Raw genomic sequence first — 19,555 nt, forward strand, 5'->3', positions numbered from 1 at the left:
CACATTGAGCAAAGTCTGGAGGAAAGCAGGTGAAAGCTTCTAATAGTCTTCTCTCAATGGAGTCATGTAGGACATGCTTAATTCCTCTACTGGTGAACTATGACTACTAGTTAGGCAGCATGTGTCTACCAGGAAAGTGCACCTAAACCTAGAACTCCAGGATTTTTATCAGGGCCAGTCACATTAATGGACAATTCAGTCTCTCTCTCTGAACTTTGATTTCCTTAGCTATAAAATAGGGGTATATTCTCTACCCTGCTAGGCAGTTATAAATAGAAATAAAATAATTAATGTAGAATACTTGTTATATTGTCCATGACCCATGGTAAGCTTCAGTAACTACTATTATTAAATCTAGGTAAAAGTATACATGAATGACCACAAACCTATCTAGAATATAATTCCATATCCCACTTAATCAGTGACAGTACATTAGCAATATAAACCTTAAGAATGGTCTAATGTTTTGTTGTATATATGTTCATTTATTCATTCAACTAACATTAACTAGACTCTTGATATGACAGCCATGTTGTATTTTCTCAAGTTCTTTCTCAGCCCAAGACCTTTGCATGTAACATTCCCTTTATCCATATGGAAAAAAGTGCCTCTTATTTTTTCAGCTCTCAAGAAGAATTCTCCTTCCTGTACATAGCCATACCTTCCCACTGGATGAGGCTTTATTTTCCTGCTATATACGCCCAGAGCTTTCCTAGACTTTCCTAGTCTAAAGATCACCACCTTTTATAGTTGTTAATGGCTTACTTGTCTGTTTTTTCCACTACACTACAGGATCTATAAAGTCAGGGTTACTTCAGTTATCTACTGCAGTATAACAAACTACAGTAAAACCAAGTGGCTTACGACAACAATTTATTCTCTCTCATGATTCTGTGCATTGGTTGGGCAGTTCCTCTACAGGCTTCACCTGCTCTCATTACATGGCTACATTCAGGTGGAGGGCCAGTTGAATTGGATGGTCTAAGATGGAATGTCTGGCAGTTGATGCTGACTGTCAGCTGGGATTCCTTGACTCTGCTTTACATGGTCTTTCATCCTCCAATAGGCTAGAAAGGCTTGCTTACGTAGTGGTCTTTGGGGATCTCGGGACATCATTCTAAGAAAGCACAGGCAAAAGTTTTAAGACCTCTTGAGGAAAAGGCACTAGAACTTGCTTGCTACATTCTGTGGATCAAAGCAAGTTATATGACCATCCCAGATTAAATAATAAGGAGAAATAGATTTCATCTCTGTGCATACTAGGATGGAAGAAATTTTTGACTATTAAACAATCTATCACGATTCCTTTTTGGTCACAAATTATTCACATTTTTCCCACATGCAAAATATTCTCACCTCAAAATCTTATCCAAATTATCACATCAAGTTAGAAGTCTTGGATCTTGGAGTTCCCTTGGTGGCGCAGTGGTTAACGAACCCGACTAGGAACCATGAGGTTGTGGGTTCGATACCTGGCCTTGCTCAGTGGGTTAAGGATCTGGCGTTGCCGTGAGCTGTGGTGTAGGTTGCAGAGGCGGCTTGGATCCCGCGTTGCTGTGGCTCTGGTGTAGGCTGGTGGCTACAGCTCCAATTCGACCCCTAGCCTGGGAAACTCCATATGCCGTGGGAGTGGTCATAGAAAAAGGCAAAAAGACAATAAAATAAAATAAAATAAAAAGAAGTCTTACATCTTGAGCATTGTGTCATGTCCATGTCATGTTGCGGAGGTTTCCCAGGTGTGAATCTGATTCAAATATCAGTCAACAAAAAACACACCAGTTCATACACACACCCAAAGAGCAATTATGAGATAGGAACAGAATAACCACAGTAGATACTTCTGTTCCCAAATGGGAGAAATAGGAGGCACACAGCAGTCACTAGTCCATAGCAATTCTGAAAGCCAACTGATTACACATTAGCAGGGCTCCTACTCCATGGTATGAAATGTGCCTTGTTTAGGGTCTGGTTTTACCCCTATGTGTGGTTTTCTATTCCATTATTTTCCTGGCCTCTTGGGCTCTGTTCTCTGCAGTGTCTTTCCTTTCCATGACATATAGCCCATGCTTGCAGCTGAGTAACTTTCTCAGCCTGTTTACTGGGACCCCAGAGCCTCCTTTTTGTTTTGAACTGCCTCAGTAGTGGTACTTTCAGTGATACAATTATCTCAGGAACTTCATGGATCTTCTATGAATCTGATTGGGCTTACTCCACATTCCAAAACCACATCCATAATTATTTTTGACTTTGGGTGGCTCATACAGCTATGGAAAAATCCCCTTAAGATTCTTAGAAGTTTTTTGGCTAGGTGAGAGGCCTATAATGTATCATCTTAAATATTTCTGAGGTCTTAATAAAGGTTGCACAGCCATATTCTTGATTTGATCATTATTTCTAGGTCATATCTTACTATGAGACTCTTGTTGTCTGGAAAGAATGAAAATTTAAAACAGTTTTCTAATCTAGCACATTCTGGGCTCTTTATAATTCCTCTAAAATTCTCTGTGCAAGATGAGCCATTCTTTCTTCATTTTATTTCTTTTTCCCCATACCTTATCATATACCGTTAAAAAAGCCAGTTGATATTTTCTTCAACATTCCACCTGGAAAGCTCCTAAGCCATATCTACAAGTTCATTAGGTATATTTTCCATATTCAGAGTTACTGCAGGGGATAATTTCGCCAGTTTTCTTGCCACTGAATTACACGGTTCAATTTCCCCAGGCTCCAAGAGCAATTCATTCTCTGCTCCTCCAGCCTTCACTAATAGTCTTGTCATTGCTTTTTCAACTTCTGTTCACCAGCCAGTCTCAAAGTCAATGTTCTGGTTTCGTTAGGCCAGCACCTCTCTTTTTTAGGCATCAGTTTCTGTGGTATTTATCTCTAAGGACATAATACACTACCCCGAAAAATAAATAGCTTAAAACAATGGTTTATTTTCTCACAGTTCCTGGGTTGGTTAGGGGGCATCTCTACTGGATCAACTGGGCTTACTCCTGTGGCTGCTAGAAGGTAGGCCAGGCTGGAAATTCCAAATGGCTTCCTGCACATGTCTGGCAATTGGTGCTGGCTATTGGCCAAGGTGACTCAGTTCTGTTCTGCATGACCTTTTATCCTCCAGTAAGTTAGACCATCTTCCTTGCATGTTGTTCTCAGGGCAGTGCTCTGAGAAAGAGAAGGCAGAAGCTACAAGCCCTCCTGAGCCCTAGGCTCCAGAACTTTCCCTTCACTTCTACCACATTCTGTTGATCAGAATAGCTCATGAGGCCAGCCCAGATTCACTAGGATGGAGACATAGACTCCACCTCCGGATGGAGAATATTACAAAGTCCCATTTCAAAGGTGAGTGGATAGTGCAATGGGAAGAATCTTTGGCCATTAAGCAGTCTCTCAGAAGGAGCAATATGTCGCTTACTTCTGTATCCTTAGCACCCAGCAGGGTGTCTGGCATACAGAGATAATAATAAATATGTGTTGAATGTATAGTTGTATGGTACAGATTCAGAGATTCAGAAATGGTTAAACATGATGGGAAAAGTATTCATTGGGTATACACATGTTTTCTGTAACAGAGTCCCATTTTTATGGCAAAGCTTTTCTTCTACTCAGTTCACCAAATCAACTTATGCATGTGTTCATTCAACAGATTTGTTTTTGAGCCCACACTGTGTGCCAGTCATACTGAGTTATAAATAAGACTACTAAGGACCAGGAGTTCCCATTTTGGCTCACTGGTAACTAACCCAACTAGCATCCAGGAGGATGCAGGTTCCATCCCTGGCCTTACTCAGTGCGTTAAGGATCCGGCATTGCTGCAAGCTGTGGTGTAGGTCGAAAATGTGGCTCATATCCCACATTGCTGTGGCTGTGGTGTAGGCTGGCAGCTGCAGCTCCAATTCGACCCCTAGCCTGGGAGCTTCCAAATGCTGCAGGTGTGGCCCTGAAAAGTTAAAAAAAAAAAATAAGGACCATACCATAAGCATCTTTCTTATAGCACTGAGCACAATATTGGTTGCATAGGTAAATATTTCTTGACCTGACTCCTCTTAGAAAGCACCTGTTAAAAGTTTGATTGCTTGGAGTTCCCATTGTGGCGCAGTGGTTAACAAATCCGACTAGGAACCATGAGGTTGCGGGTTCGATCCCTGGCCTTTCTCAGTGGGTTAAGGATCCAGCGTTGCCGTGAGCTGTGCAGTGAGCTGTGGTGTAGGTTGCAGATGCAGCTCGGATCCTGCGTTGCTGTGGCTCTGGTGTAGGCTGGTGGCTACAGCTCTGATTCGACCCCTAGCCTGGGAACCTCTATATGCCACGGGAGCGGCCCTAGAAAAGGCAAAAAGACAAAAAAAAAAAAAGTTTGATTGCTTTTTGCGTTTACTCTGTACCCCAAGAATTATACTCAATTCCTGCAACTTCAAAATGGACAGTGTTTTCCCCTAATCTAAAGCTCTACAGAGCAGAGAAAAGGGAGAATTCAGTAATTTCAGACTGTTTACAACTACACAGCGTAATTGTGGCTATTTGCCTTTCTCTAATACCTAGAGAGAGTTATGCTACAAAGCCAGCCACATCTACTGTGGACCTGATCACACACAAGTAGTTACCTCACATCCTGAAAAATCCATGAAGTTATCAGTTTTTCACAACCAATCCTCTGGTCCTTTTTTTTTAAATCTTTTTAGAACTGCACCTGTGGCCTATGGCTAGGGGTTAAATTGGAGCTGCAGCTGCCAACCTGTGCCACAGCCATAGCGACACAGGATCCAAGTTGCATCTGTGACCTACACCACATCTCAGAGCAATGCAGGAGTGAGGCCAGGGACTGAACCTATGTCCTCATGAATACCAGTTGGGTTTGTTACTGCTGAGCCTCGACAGGAACTCCACCAGTGCTCTTGTCCTTAATTATTCTGATACTAGTCAGACTTCCTCTCTACACTTTTGGTTTATAGATGAACTAGTCCATGGTTATATAATGATTTTTCAAGCCAGTTGGCCTCATGGAATGAATTCAGTGGATTGGACCAGGATAATTTTCATGGTAGACTGCAGTAGAATATACCAAAGTACCTTGCACATTGTAAAAGTGATAAGTTCTGTTAAAGTTATATGTCTGTGTACATGTGTATGAGTATACTGGGCCCCAATGTAAGATTTATTTCTTGGTATGGATTACTGTCAACAAAATTTTAAAAGTTATTGTTCTAGAACAGTTGAGAATCAGGAGAGTTCCTCATTTGTTTGAGGGCAGGAAATGGTGTCCTGAATAAGGGACCTTTGGAAAAAGCCAGATTCAAACATGCAAACAGGGCCACAGAGAAGCCCAGCAACCGGATTTTGGGGAGAGCTAGTGAACCTGATTCAGATGTAGAAAGAGGAAGCTCCAGTTTCATGGGCAGACTTTGCCCTTACTGACTTGCCCAAGAGGCCAGAGTACAAAAGAAAATAGGGAGATACTTCTAAAAATCAAGACTGGCCATTGACTAGGGCTTCTCTAGGGTAGTGTTCCTAGGAAACCCAACATAATTGGGCAAAGGACACTTCTAGCCACATAAAGAAGGGTTACAGCTACTTCAGCTGATCAGTGATCAGGCAGCATAGACCTTGCAGGGTGGGCATCCCAGCAGGAAGCCAGAGATGGGAACCGTCTTTTTTTTCTCCATTATCCTACTTCGTAGAGGTAGACTAAGTTAGAACCTGAGGGCTTTTAGAGCACGTCTAGTACAGACTCCTTAAGACAAGTCAGGAACCTGAGGCCCTAAAAGAGGGGCTTGCCTAAGGTCTCTTAACAGGTAACTGTTTTCTTCTTCCTTCCCCTTCCCTTTCTATTATTTATGCTCTGTGTAGAGCCTAGTGGCTAAGTACATGAGCTTTAGACCCTACCACTTACCAGCTCTATAATCTTGAGCAAGTTACTTTAACCTCTTCAAGCCTCCTTTTCTTTATTTGTAAAAAAAAAAAAAAAAAAAAAAGAGGGATAGATAATAATGCCTGTCTTGGAAAATTGTGATCACTAATGAGGTAACCCATGGAGATTCAAACACAGTGCCTGCAGCACTCTATTATCACGAGCTGTTATTATAGTTAACGTCATTTCTATTTCAAGGAGGGGAAGGAAGGAGACTTCATTTAGAAAGACCACTGAGACTGAGTAGCGAATGGCTTTGAAGGACCACATAGGGTCTAGACTAAGGCACAGTAGCGGCAGGGTGATAAGGAGGGGATGGACCTGAGATGTAGAATTGAGATGAGTTGGTAGCAGATTACTAGTGGGAGGTGTTGAGATAAAGTTGTCTTTGAGTCAGTGTGGTTTTCAGGGGAATCTAGTAGAGGAGAAAGTCACTGTTTTATGGGCCACCCCTGCCATTTTCTTATTCTCACCATATGAGCTGCCAGAGCTAGTGGGTGTGACTTGCTGGGGGTATAAGTGGGCCCTTACACTTAGTGTAGGTACAATGGCTAAGGCAGCAAACTCAGTTACTACCAAGATGCTAGAGACTCCCTGACCTCTTTTCCTTACTCCAGTTATGTATATTCCCAAAGGCATCTCACACTTAACCTATCCAAGACAGAATTGATTACGACTCCCTGTAAACCTACTCCCAACACTGGTTAATGACATACTCTCCCATCTGTATGACCATCCCAGGAGTGAAATTTGATTATTCTTTTCCCTTACCGGTCAAATCCAGTCTCTCTCCAAGTCTTGTCACCTCTGTTTCCTAAATATCTTTCAAATCCTTTCTCTGTATCTCATCCACCACCACCACATAGTCTACCTAACATTTGCTTGCCTTCATCTCTAACTTGGACTATTGCAGTAGTTTCCTTACTGGTCTTACCTGTCTTACTCTGACTCCCCCAATCCATTTTCCTCTCTATGAGTATATTGGACTCTCAAAATGAAATCTCATCATATCACCCCCCTGTTCAAAGCCCTGGAATCTACTTCTCCAAGGAACCTTGTTCCTTTTGTTGAAGAATGATATTAGAAACCAAGATCTTAGCGTGAGATGTGTGTACTACTATTGCACTGTCATTGCTCCTAAGCCCTTTTAGCAGAGATAACTGAGAAATATTTCCATCTACGTGTGCATCTATCTGTGTCAATATGTATTAAACACACACACACACACACACATACACATACACTGATTTCGTACTGATACCTCCAATTCCATTCAGTACCACAGGGTTATTCTAGCTTTTATCTTTTTTTAATTTGAAATTTTTTTTCAGATGGTGAAAGATCTGGCTGCCTTAACTATGATATATATGCTTATTTGTTCATTCCTAGTACACACATAAAGTATTTTCAGAACTGCTAGCCCATACCTCTGTGAGAAATGAACTTACTAGAGCATGGTATTTGCAAACATTGCTTTTTGATCTTAGTCTTATAGTTCTCAGCTAAAATATGGTTTTACAGAGTTACTTGTATGAGTTTCCTTCTTCTCCACTTTTTAGTGTGGTTTCCCAATCTATTTATAATAGTGTTGGGTTTATTTGTTATTATTTTTGTTCTATTTTGGATTCTTTCCCACATCCTAACTATCCTACCTGAAGTTCTGTGGGGTTAATTTGGGATGTTGGGTATTTTTTATTTAAACAGAAAATGACATTTTCTCCTAGTTATAAAATTAGTTAATGTACATTGCAAAAAAAAAATAGGAGAAAAGAATAAAGAATAAAAATCCTCCTTAATATTAAAAAAACTGTACAAACGCTTCTATTACTTTTTTTAATTCAGAAAATTGTGGGCATCCTGTTTTCAGGTTTTTGTATTCAACAAAAATGTTAGTAGCTGCTTAGTATTATGTCAGATTATAAATACAGCATGCTTCGTTTAATCATGCCTGTGTTGTAGGACATATAAGCTAAATATGGCCTTTCACATAAATTTTTGTGTAGATCTCTAATGTTTATACCCAGATTTCTTTCTAGGAAGGTTGCAGAAGCTTGACTCACCTTTTCAAAAGCAAAAACCAAAAATCTCTTTCCAAACACTTAAGCAAATAAGTGAATACTGAATCCTAGTTAGTAAGATGGAATTTTGTCATATTTTTATTGGCTTTGCCTATTTATTTTCTGGATTATTCACTGATTTCCTCTTGTCAGTTTTTGTGTTGGTTTTTCATTTTCATCATATTTCTAAAATCTCTTTATATAATGAGGATAGTTACCTTTATGTAATGAACATTTTGTTTACCTTTTAATTCTGTTTCATTCTTTTCTTGAGAGATTTTTCTCTTTGTGGTTTAATGCTAAGAAAAGATTTTCCCATGTTAAGATCTAATAAACACATATATGTGCTAATTTTTACTATCTCATGTTTAATTTGTCATATAGTGAGATTGGAATTGAATGACTTTTTTTTTTTTTAGAGACTAAGCAGTTGTTCTAGGCATAAACATGGAATGATTTGGAGCTGCAGTGCTGGCAGTGGGCTTTGTGGATAATGGCTTCTGGAGGAGTACAGCACCGATCTCTGGGGTCATGCCCAGGGCCTGTGGGCACCTCAGCTCCTCACCACCAAAGATTTAAAATGCCATCTTTAGGAGTTTCCTTGTGGTACAGTGGGTTAAGGATCTGGTGTTGTCATTGCAGCAGCTTGAATCACTGCTATCATGTGGGTTTGATCCCTGGCCTGGGAACTTCCACATGCTGCAGGCAAGGCCAAAGAAAATGTCATCTTTATTGTTTATTCTCATATGAGGTAATGTTTTCTATTCTTTCTCACTGATCTATCCCTACTGATAGTCAAATGACTTTACTTTTATCATTACTAGTTATCCATATCTCTTAATATATAATGATCTCTTCATTATTTTCCCTTTTTTTTTCTTTTCTTTTTAAGAGTTTACTTTTTTTGGCCACACCCATGGCATGCAGAACTTCCTGGGCCAGAAATCCAACTCAAGCCACAGCAGCCACAATGCCAAGTCCTTAATCACTAGGCCACCAGGGAACTCCTAGAGTTTACTTCTTAGGTTTTAGGTTCACAGCAAAATTGAGCAGAAACTATGGACAGCTCCCATAAACTCCTACCCTACACATGCACAGCCTCCCCCAACATCAACATCCTGTACTAGAGCAGTACATTTGAACCTGACACATCCTTATCACCGAAGTTCAGTTGACATCAGGATTCACACCTAGCATTATACTTTCTGTGGGTTTTCACAAATGTATAGACTTGTATCCTACATTGTGTCATACAGAGTAGTTTCACTCCCTGTATTAGAGGTCTCCAGAGAAACAGAACCAATCAGATAGATAGACAGATAATAGATCAATTGATCAATCAGCAGGTGTAAAAGGAGATCTGATCATTTGATTATGGAGGCTGAGAAATCCCATGGTCTGCCACCTGCAAGCTTGAGAACCTGGGAAGTCAGTGCCCTGACTGAGTGAGTCTGAAGGCTTAAGAACAGGAGAGCAGATGCTCTGAGTCTGAGTCCAAAGGTTTGGAAATTGAGGGACTGGCAATATAAATCCTGATCCATATCTAAAAGCTTTATAAACAGGAGCACCTGTGACCAAGGCAGAGGAAACTGATGCCCCAGCCCAAGCAAAGAGAGCAAATTCACCCTTCCTCTACTGTTTTGTTCTCTTTAGGCCCTGAACAGACTGGACGGTGCCCACTTGCCTTCGTGAGGGTGATCTTCTTTACTCAGACTGCTAGTTCAAATGCTTCCAGAGACACCCTCACAGACACACCCAGAAATAATGTTTTACTATCTGGGCATCCCTATACCAGTCAAGTTGACACATAAAAGTGACCATCACTTTTCCCTAAAAATCCTCTGTGCTCTGCCGGTGCATCACTTTCCTCCCTGAACACCTGGCAACCACTGATCCGTTTAGAGTCTCCATAATTTTGCCTTTTTCCAGAATGTCATATAGTTGGAATCATACCTTTTCAGAGTGGTTTCCGCCACTTAGTAATGTGCGTTAGTTATGTTCACGCAAGTAAAGTAATATTTCACTTAATGATATTCTTCATGGATTGGTACCTCGTTTCTTTTTAGTACACATCTCATTTTTTGCTCACCTCCTTTTAGTTTCTTTTTTTTTTTAAATAATTTTTTTTATTTTCCCACTGTACAGCAAGGAGGTCAGTTTATTCTTACATGTATACATTACAATTACATTTTTCCCCCACCCTTTCTTCTGTTGCAACATGAGTATCTAGACAAAGTTCTCAATGCTATTCAGCAGGATCTCCTTGTAAATCTATTCTAAGTTCTGTCTGATAAGCCCAAGCTCCCGATCCCTCCCACTCCCTCCCCCTCCCTCCCGCTCCCATCAGGCAGCCACAAGTCTCTTCTCCAAGTCCATGACTTTCTTTTCTGAGGAGATGTTCATTTGTGCTGGATATTAGATTCCAGTTATAAGTGATATCATATGGTCTTTGTCTTTGTCTTTCTGGCTCATTTCACTCAGTATGAGGTTCTCTAGCTCCATCCATGTTGCTGCAAATGGCATGATGTCATTCTTTTTTATGGCTGAGTAGTATTCCATTGTGTATATATACCACCTCTTCCGAATCCAATCCTCTGTCGATGGACATTTGGGTTGTTTCCATGTCCTGGCTATTGTGAATAGTGCTGCAATGAACATGCGGGTGCATGTGTCTCTTTTAAGTAGAGTTTTGTCCGGATAGATGCCCAAGAGTGGGATTGCGGGGTCATATGGAAGTTCTATGTATAGATTTCTAAGGTATGTCCAAACTGTTCTCCATAGTGGCTGTACCAGTTGACATTCCCACCAACAGTGCAGGAGGGTTCCCTTTTCACCACAGCCCCTCCAGCACTTGTTATTTGTGGATTTATTAATGATGGCCATGCTGACTGGTGTGAGGTGATATCTCATGGTAGTTTTGATTTGCATTTCTCTTATAACCAGCGATGTTGAGCATTTTTTCATGTGTTTGTTGGCCATCTGTATATCTTCTTTGGAGAAATGTCTATTCAGGTCTTTTGCCCATTTTTCCATTGATTGATTGGTTTTTTTGCTGTTGGGTTGTATAAGTTGTTTATATATTCTAGAGATTAAGCCCTTGTCGGGTGCATCATTTGCAACTATTTTCTCCCATTCTGAAAGTTGTCTTTTTGTTTTCTTTTGGGTTTCCTTTGCTGTGCAAAAGCTTTTCAGTTTGATGAGGTCCCATGGGTTTATTTTTGCTCTAATTTCTATTGCTTTGGGAGACTGACCTGAGAAAATATTCATGATGTTGATGTCCGAGAGTGTTTTGCCTATGTTTTCTTCTAGGAGTTTGATGGTGTCCTGTCGTATATTTAAGTCTTTCAGCCATTTTGAGTTTATTTTCGTGCATGGTGTGAGGGTGTGTTCTAGTTTCATTGCTTTGCATGCAGCTGTCCAGGTTTCCCAGCAATGCTTGCTGAATAGACTTTCTTTTTGCCATTTTATGTTCTTGCCTCCCTTGTCAAAGATTAATTGACCATAGGTGTCAGGGTTTATTTCCGGATTCTCTATTCTGTTCCATTGGTCTGTCTGTCTGTTTTGATACCAGTACCACACTGTGTTGATGACTGTGGCTTTGTAGTATTTCTTGAAGTCTGGGAGAGTTATGCCTCCTGCTTGGTTTTTGTTTCTCAGGATAGCTTTGGCGATTCTGGGTCTTTTGTTGTTCCATATAAATGTTTGGATTGTTTGTTCTAGTTCTGTGAAAAATGTCATGGGTAATCTGATAGGGATTGCATTGACTCTGTAGATTGCTTTGGGTAGTATGGCCATTTTTACAATATTGATTTTCCCAATCCAGGAACATGGAATAGGTTTCCATTTCTTTACATCTTCTTTGATTTCTTTGATCAAAATTTTATAGTTCTCGGCATATAGGTCCTTTACCTCCTTGGTCAGGTGTATTCCGAGGTATTTGATTTTGTGAGGTGCAATTTTAAAAGGTATCGTATTTTTGTATTCCTTTTCTAATATTTCATTGCTGGTATACAGAAATGCAACTGACTTCTGAATGTTAATCTTATATCCTGCTACTTTGCTGAATTTATGAATCAGTTCAAGTAGTTTTGGGGTTGAGTCCTTAGGGTTTTCTATGTATAGTATCATGTCATCTGCATACAGTGACAGTTTGATCTCTTCTCTTCCTATATGGATGCCTTTGATTTCTTTTGTTTGTCTAATTGCTGTGGCTAGGACTTCCAAAACTATGTTGAAGAGCAGTGGTGAGAGTGGGCATCCCTATATTGTTCCAGATTGGAGTGAGAAGGCTTTCAGTTTTTCCCCATTGAGGATTATATTTGCTGTGGGTTTCTCATAAATGGCTTTGATTATATTCAGGAATGTTCCCTCTATACCCACTTTGGCGAGGGTCTTGATCATGAATGGATGTTGGACTTTGTCAAATGCTTTTTCTGCATCTATTGAGATGATCATATGATTTTTGACTTTTTTTTGGTTAATGTGGTGTATGATGCTGATTGATTTGCGTATGTTGAACCATCCTTGTGTATCTGGGATGAACCCAACCTGGTCATGGTGTATAATTTTTTTGGTATGTTGTTGGATTCGGTTGGCTAAGATTTTGTTGAGAATTTTTGCATCTATATTCATCAATGATATTGGGCGATAGTTTTCTTTTTTGGTGGTATCTCTGTCTGGTTTTGGAATGAGGGTGATGGTGGCATCATAGAATGTCTTTGGGAGTCTTCCTTCTTCTTCAACCTTTTGAAAGAGTTTAAGGAGGATGGGCACCAATTCCTCTTTATATGTTTGATAAAATTCACCTGTGAAGCCATCTGGTCCTGGACTTTTATTTGTAGGGAGTGATTTTATGACCTCTTCCATTTCATTTCTAGTGATCGGTCTGTTCAGTTGGTCTGTTTCTACTTGATTCAGTTTCAGCAGGCTGTAAGATTCTAGAAAATTGTCCATTTCTTCCAGATTGTCAAACTTGTTGCCGTATAGTTGTTCATAGTATTCTTATGGTTTTTTGTATTTCTGCTGTATCCATTGTGATTTCTCCTTTTTCATTTATAATTTTGGTTATTTGAGTTCTTCCTCTCCTCTTTTTAGTGAGTCTGGCCAGGGGTTTGTCAATTTTGTTCACCTTTTCAAAGAACCAGCTATTGGTTTTATTAATTTTCTCTATTGTTTTTTGAGTCTCTCTTTTATTGATTTCTTCTTTGATCTTTATAATTTCCTTCCTTCTGCTGACTTTAGGACTTTTTTGTTCTTCTTTTTCTAATTCATTTAGGTGGAGGGTTAAGTTGTCAATTTGGGCTCTTTCTTCTTTTTTGAGAAAGGCCTGTATTGCTATAAATTACCCTCTGAGCACTGCTTTCGCAGTATCCCATAGATTTTGAATGGTTTTGTCTTCATTATCATTTGTTTCAAGGTAGTTTTTAATTTCCTTCTTGATTTCCTCATTGACCCATTGGTTTTTTAGTAGCATGTTGTTTAGTCTCCGTGTAGTAGGTTTTTTGTCATTTCTTTTCCCATGGTTGATTTCTAATTTCATGGCATTGTGGTCAGAGAAGATACTTGAGATAATTTCTATGCTCCTAAATTTATTGAGATTAGCTTTGTGTCCCAATATGTGGTTGATTCTTGAGAATGTTCCATGAGCATTTGAGAAGAATGTGTATTCTGCTTTTTTTGGATGTAGTGTCCTGAAGATATCAATTAAGTCTAACTTTTCTATTGTTTCCTTTAGGATCTCTGTTGCTTTATTGGTTTTCTGTCTAGAGGATCTGTCCATTGATGTGAGGGGGGTATTAAGGTCTCCTACTATGATTGTATTCTCATCAATATCTCCCTTTATGTCTGTTAATATTTGTTGTATGTATCTGGGTGCTCCTGTATTTGGGGCATATATGTTGACGATAGTAACATCCTCTCCTTGGATGGATCCCTTAATCATTAAGTAGTGTCCTTCTTTGTCTTTCTTTATGTCTTTTGTTTTAAAGTCTATTTTGTCTGATATGAGCGTTGCAACTCCTGCTTTTCTGTCATGTCTATTGGCGTGAAATATTTTTCCCCACCCTTTCACTTTCAATCTATATGTATCTTTTGTCCTAAGGTGAGTTTCTTGTAGGCAGCATATTGAAGGTTTTTTCCTTTTTATCCCCTCAGCCACTCTGTGCCTTTTGATTGGGGCATTCAGTCCATTGACATTTAAGGTGATAATTGATAGATGATTATTTATTGCCATTTGAACCTCGTGTTCCAGTTGATTCTATGGTTCTCCATAGACCCTTGAGAAATGATAGTCCAGATTTAAAAATCTGCTTCCCAACACTGGGAGATGACAAGGAAGTTTGTCTCAGCCTAGGTTCCGGAGGAGGTAAGTCTTCCAGGAGAATCTGAAACCAAAGTCCTGTGCCACAGGAAACATTAATATAAAAAAGCAAGTCTCAGAATGCTGGTATGGCAGGATGCCTCCTAGACCAAACACAATACTGCTTAAGGGTGGCATGTGCTCAACTCAGGCTGCACAGAGGAGACCTCCTGAAGATAACTTCACAGTCCAAAATGACAAAATTCACAAGGAAACAATCTACTCTGAGGGATGGTTAATAGAGAAAATAGCAAGGTTACATCAACAACAACTTCATCGAACAGAACAGCGTGTGTGTGTGTGTGTGTGTGTGTGTGTGTGTGTGTGCACGCGCGCATGCATACACACACACACACACTGACTAAAGACACAAAAGAAATTTTAAAATGTGAGAAAAGAATATACGTATTTTAAAATAACTAAATATAAAATCTAAAATGAAAATTTTAGTTTCAATGTAGAAAACAGTGAAGGAACTTCTATAATGACAGAATTGAAGCACACTTAGCACTAAAAACAATAGAAAAGTTGAACAAAATATTATAAACCACCTGTCTGAAGACTTAACAAGGCAGGAAAAAATGTGGGGCCAAGATCCAAGAGAATCAAGAAACCAAAAGATGAGCAAGGCATCTGGGGTATGTATCCCTAGGGAAATAAGCCTAAGGTTTGGAAGACAAAATTTGGAGTCTAGATCCTGCTGAGAAGCACTGTTTTGGACTAGGGCAAGCAGGCCTGTGCAGGGTCAGTCCCTGCGGTGGTAGGCTTCAGGCAATTGTTGAGGCCAGCCCTCCTGGATGGCAGGCAGCCCCAGGTTCGGCAAGAGCGTAGGGGGTGGTGGGGGTGGGGGGAGGGGATGCACTGGGAAGCACTGCTTTCAGCTAGCTAGCAGGCCTGTAAGCTTGCTGTGGCGTGGGGGGTATTCTATGGGGACCCACCCCTTCTTCTCTCCCCTCCCCAGCACGGGCGCACACCAGGCTCTTCTCCCAGGTTCCCTCTGATGCGGCTTTCCACTTCCCCGCCCCTAGAGTATTGCTCCCTTCCTCTGTGACAGCTTTGTTTTCTAGTCTCCCAGGCAGTCTCTGCCCCGTCAAATGTTTCTAGACCTCCCAAGCAGTTTCCGCTCTGCCTTGCCCCCCCAGCCCGATCTCGGGGACTAACCTCTGGAGCCGAGGTCTCGGTGCCCAGCCCCCACCCAGGCGTCCCCCGGCCCTTTCTCGGCGACTAACCTTTGGAGGCAAGGTCTTGGTGACCAGCCCCCACCCAGGCATCCCCCAGGCCCTTTCTCGGTGACTAACCTTCGGAGGCGAGGTCTCGGTGCCCAGCCCCCCCCCAGGCGTCCCCCGGCCCTTTCCCAGGGACTAACCTCTGGAGCCGAGGACTTGGTGCCCAGCCCCCACCCAGGCGTCTCAATTTTTGGTGACTCTGCCCGTAGTTCAGATGGTCCGTTCGGTTCTTGATCGGCTTTTCCGTACTCCAACTTACTGCTACACTCTTCTCTGCATCTGGAAATTCCTCCGGTTCGTTTGATCTTTCCCCTGAGTAGGTGACTTTCCAGGGTGCGGGATCCCTTTCTCCTCCGCAGTTCCCTTTCGGGAGCGCCCGTCCCGCTTGGATTCACCTTCTCTAACTCTCCTCTTTTCTCCCGTTCTGCCCCGTAATGTCACGAACTTCTTGCCGTTATTGGAGTTTGGGTTCCTCTGCCAGCGATTGGTTGCTGTTCTGTGCGAGTCATTTATTCTGTAGATGTGCTTTTTTTGTTGTGTTTGTGGGAGAGGGCGAGCGTGTCCCCCTACTCCTCCGCCATCTTGTCCTCCCTCTCCTAGTTTGTTTCTTTTTATTGCTGAATAATATTCCATTGTCTGTGGACATATCACAGTCTGTTCACCTACTGAAGAACATCTTGGTTGCTTCAGGTTTGGGCAGTTATGAATAAAAGTACTATAAAAATCCATATGCAAGATGTTGGGTGGACATAAGGTTTTAATTCATTTGGAGAAATACCAAAGAGCAGGATTGCTAGATTGTATGGTAAGAATATATTCAGTTTCCTATGAAACTGCCAAATAGCCTTCTGAAGTGGCGGTATCATTATGCGTTCCACCAGCAATGAATGAGAGTTTCTCTTGCTTCTCATCCTCATCGGCATTTGGTGTTGTCAGTGTTTTTGATTTTCACCCTTCTAGTAAGTGTGTAGTGGTAGCTTGTGGCCTTAATTAATTGGTTTGGTTTGGTTTGTTTTGGTGTGTGTGAAACATTATAGGCGTTCTAAGAGAGCTATACAGAAAGGATAACCCAGAGAGATGCTTCTCCTGCCTCATCCTACTCCTCAGTTTCCATTTCCCTCTTCTTTCTACGCTTTCCCACTCCATCCCCGTAGGGATCCAGTCTCTTTGGTTTCTGGATTATCCTTTCTGTATTTCTTTTGTGCAAATGAGCAGATATAAGTATATTTCATATATCCCCTTCTTTCTTACATGAACAGTAGCATTGCTTATATACTCTTGCACTTAAGAGTAATTATTTTAAAGTCTGTTTCTGAAAACACATTATCTAGATAACCTGCATGTCTGTTTTATTGTCTCTCTCCCTCTCTCCCTCCTCCTCTCTTCCTTCCTCACTCCCTCCCTCTCTCCCTCTCTCAAAATTGTCTTGTCTCATCTCCCTGTATATTTTTCATTAATTACTGGACTAGTAAATATAAAAAGTTAGAGAAATAACTTGAAGCCCAAGGTGAAATTAATTCCTCCAGGGTGGATTTACATTGGCTTCTGTCACACATTCAGGAGCAAGATCAATCCAAGGTCACCTTAATCCAGATGATGCATCGCTGGGCTTCAGTCCCTATAAGGGTCAATCCATTGCCAGTTCACCTTTTCTGCTAAGACATAGTCTTCTAGCTCCTAGTCCAAAACAGTGCTTCTCAGCAGGATCTAGACTCCAAATTTTGTCTTCCAAACCTTAGGCTTATTTCCCTAGGGATACATACCCCAGATGCCTTGCTCATCTTTTGGTTTCTTGATTCTCTTGGATCTTGGCCCCACATTTTTTCCTGCCTTGTTAAGTCTTCAGACAGGTGGTTTATAATATTTTGTTCAACTTTTCTATTGTTTTTAGTGCTAAGTGTGCTTCAATTCTGTCATTATAGAAGTTCCTTCACTGTTTTCTACATTGAAACTAAAATTTTCATTTTAGATTTTATATTTAGTTATTTTAAAATACGTATATTCTTTTCTCACATTTTAAAATTTCTTTTGTGTCTTTAGTCAGTGTGTGTGTGTGTGTATGCATGCGCGCGTGCACACACACACACACACACACACACACACACACACACGCTGTTCTGTTCGATGAAGTTGTTGTTGATGTAACCTTGCTATTTTCTCTATTAACCATCCCTCAGAGTAGATTGTTTCCTTGTGAATTTTGTCATTTTGGACTGTGAAGTTATCTTCAGGAGGTCTCCTCTGTGCAGCCTGAGTTGAGCACATGCCACCCTTAAGCAGTATTGTGTTTGGTCTAGGAGGCATCCTGCCATACCAGCATTCTGAGACTTGCTTTTTTATATTAATGTTTCCTGTGGCACAGGACTTTGGTTTCAGATTCTCCTGGAAGACTTACCTCCTCCGGAACCTAGGCTGAGACAAACTTCCTTGTCATCTCCCAGTGTTGGGAAGCAGATTTTTAAAATCTGGACTATCATTTCTCAAGGGTCTACCACCTCAGGAGTCCTGGCTTCATGCAGGGCCTTGGTTCCAGTTAACCTTCTGCCTGCTAGGCTTCATTTTCTGTTCTCAGCTGGATGTTAAAATGGAACTTATCATTTAAGAAGACCAGCTGTTGCCACTTCACCACTGTTACCTGCCTGACAGTCGCTGGATCAGCTTACATGCTTTTCACTCGGGTTCTCCATTTTCTCTTTGTTTTTGGCACCCAGGAATTTCATTTATTTTCTTAGTCACTGTAGTGCTTCTAAAATAATGTTTATTGTATTTTAGTCAGCATTTTGGGGTATTTGTAGGTAAGGCTTTCAGGTTCTCTAACCTACCATTGCTGGAAATAGAAGTTAAACAATTTTTCATAATCATAAATAGCACTGTCATGGTGATATGAGAAGAACAGGTATGAACATTTTATGTGAACAAGTGAGCAGAACTGCTCTACTCTGCAAGTTTTGGACAATAAAGATTCTCCCCCTTTCTCCTTGTCTCCCCAAGAGAAAGCCAGAGAACATTCTAAAGGCCGATCTGCCTGTGTCCACTTCAGTCCCAAAGAAGGCAATGATGGAAACAGGCGTCCAGGGGTGTCCTCTGTTGAGAAGTCCAGAGGTGAGACAGTTGGCGAGCAGCAGTGTGACAAGGGGAAAGGCTCCTTGAAGCAGCCCTCCTGTGTCCGGGGGGCTGGGCCTGACGAGGAGGGAGAGGAACCCAGTCAGGCAACTGCAAGCCTTCCACAGCAGGACGGCCACCAGAAGCCCAGCCGGCGGCAGGACGCAGCACCCAAAGCCAAATGTGCCTCCCAGAAAAGGCGCATCCAAGAGCTCAGAGGAGGAAGGCGCTCCCCGGCTGGGTCCAGCCGGCCTGGCAGTGCCAAAGGGGAGGCGGTCCATGCTGGGCAGAGTCCTCTCCACCACCGGACACCAAGAAACACAGTGACTCAGGACAAGCTCGCAAGAGGGACTTACTCAGATTTGCCAGAGAGCACAGAGGTGTTGAGGTCAGGAGTCAGGAAGCTGGGGACATCTGCCCTGTCTGAGGACGCTCAGCTGTCAAAGGAGACTGATCCAGCACCTGGTCTCCTGTCTGGGCAGAGTGTGAATATTGACCTTCTCCCCGTAGAGCTGCGGCTGCAGATAATCCAGAGAGAACGAAGCAGGAAAGAGCTGTTTCGAAAAAAGAACAAGGCAGCGGCCGTCATCCAGCGGGCCTGGAGAAGGTAGGAAGATGGGGTGCCACTGCATCTTTGGTTCTGTGGTTGTCCTGGTCCCTGTGCTTTGTAACACTTTCTAGTGAATCCCATGTGCTGGCGTATTTTTACAAGGTCAATGTTATTGAACCTAGCCATGAGGTTCACACACATGTAGATTTTAGTAATTTGTATTGGGTAAGTCATTTGGAAGGTGTTTTCACCCAGAAAGATAGGAAGGCACCCAGGAAAGCTTGGTGTAAATGAAACACTAGGAAGCCCGAATTTCAGGTAAGTTCTACCAGGTTATCTGACCTTGAGCAAATCACC

At 41.6% G+C, this 19,555-nt stretch overlaps 1 protein-coding gene across 5 annotated transcripts in view; it reads left to right on the top strand.

Annotated features, from left to right (window-relative positions):
• INVS (inversin) overlaps window positions 1-19,555 on the top strand; it is a 166,181-nt gene that overhangs the window by 123,496 nt on the left and 23,130 nt on the right. For 3 of the 5 annotated variants that reach the window (XR_007133271.1, XM_047768041.1, XM_047768045.1), the window contains one exon: window positions 18,538-19,255. Coding sequence is in view for 4 of the 5 variants with exons in the window: in XM_047768041.1 (XP_047623997.1) it covers window positions 18,538-19,255 (718 nt within the window). In the remaining variant the exon portion in view is untranslated. The remainder of the gene's footprint in view (window positions 1-18,537; window positions 19,256-19,555) is intronic. The other 2 variants (XM_047768043.1, XM_047768044.1) reach the window with 2 other exon arrangements.

This window comes from Phacochoerus africanus, chromosome 2, assembly GCF_016906955.1.
Source record: "Phacochoerus africanus isolate WHEZ1 chromosome 2, ROS_Pafr_v1, whole genome shotgun sequence".
In the NCBI taxonomy this organism is placed as follows: Eukaryota; Metazoa; Chordata; class Mammalia; order Artiodactyla; family Suidae; genus Phacochoerus; species Phacochoerus africanus.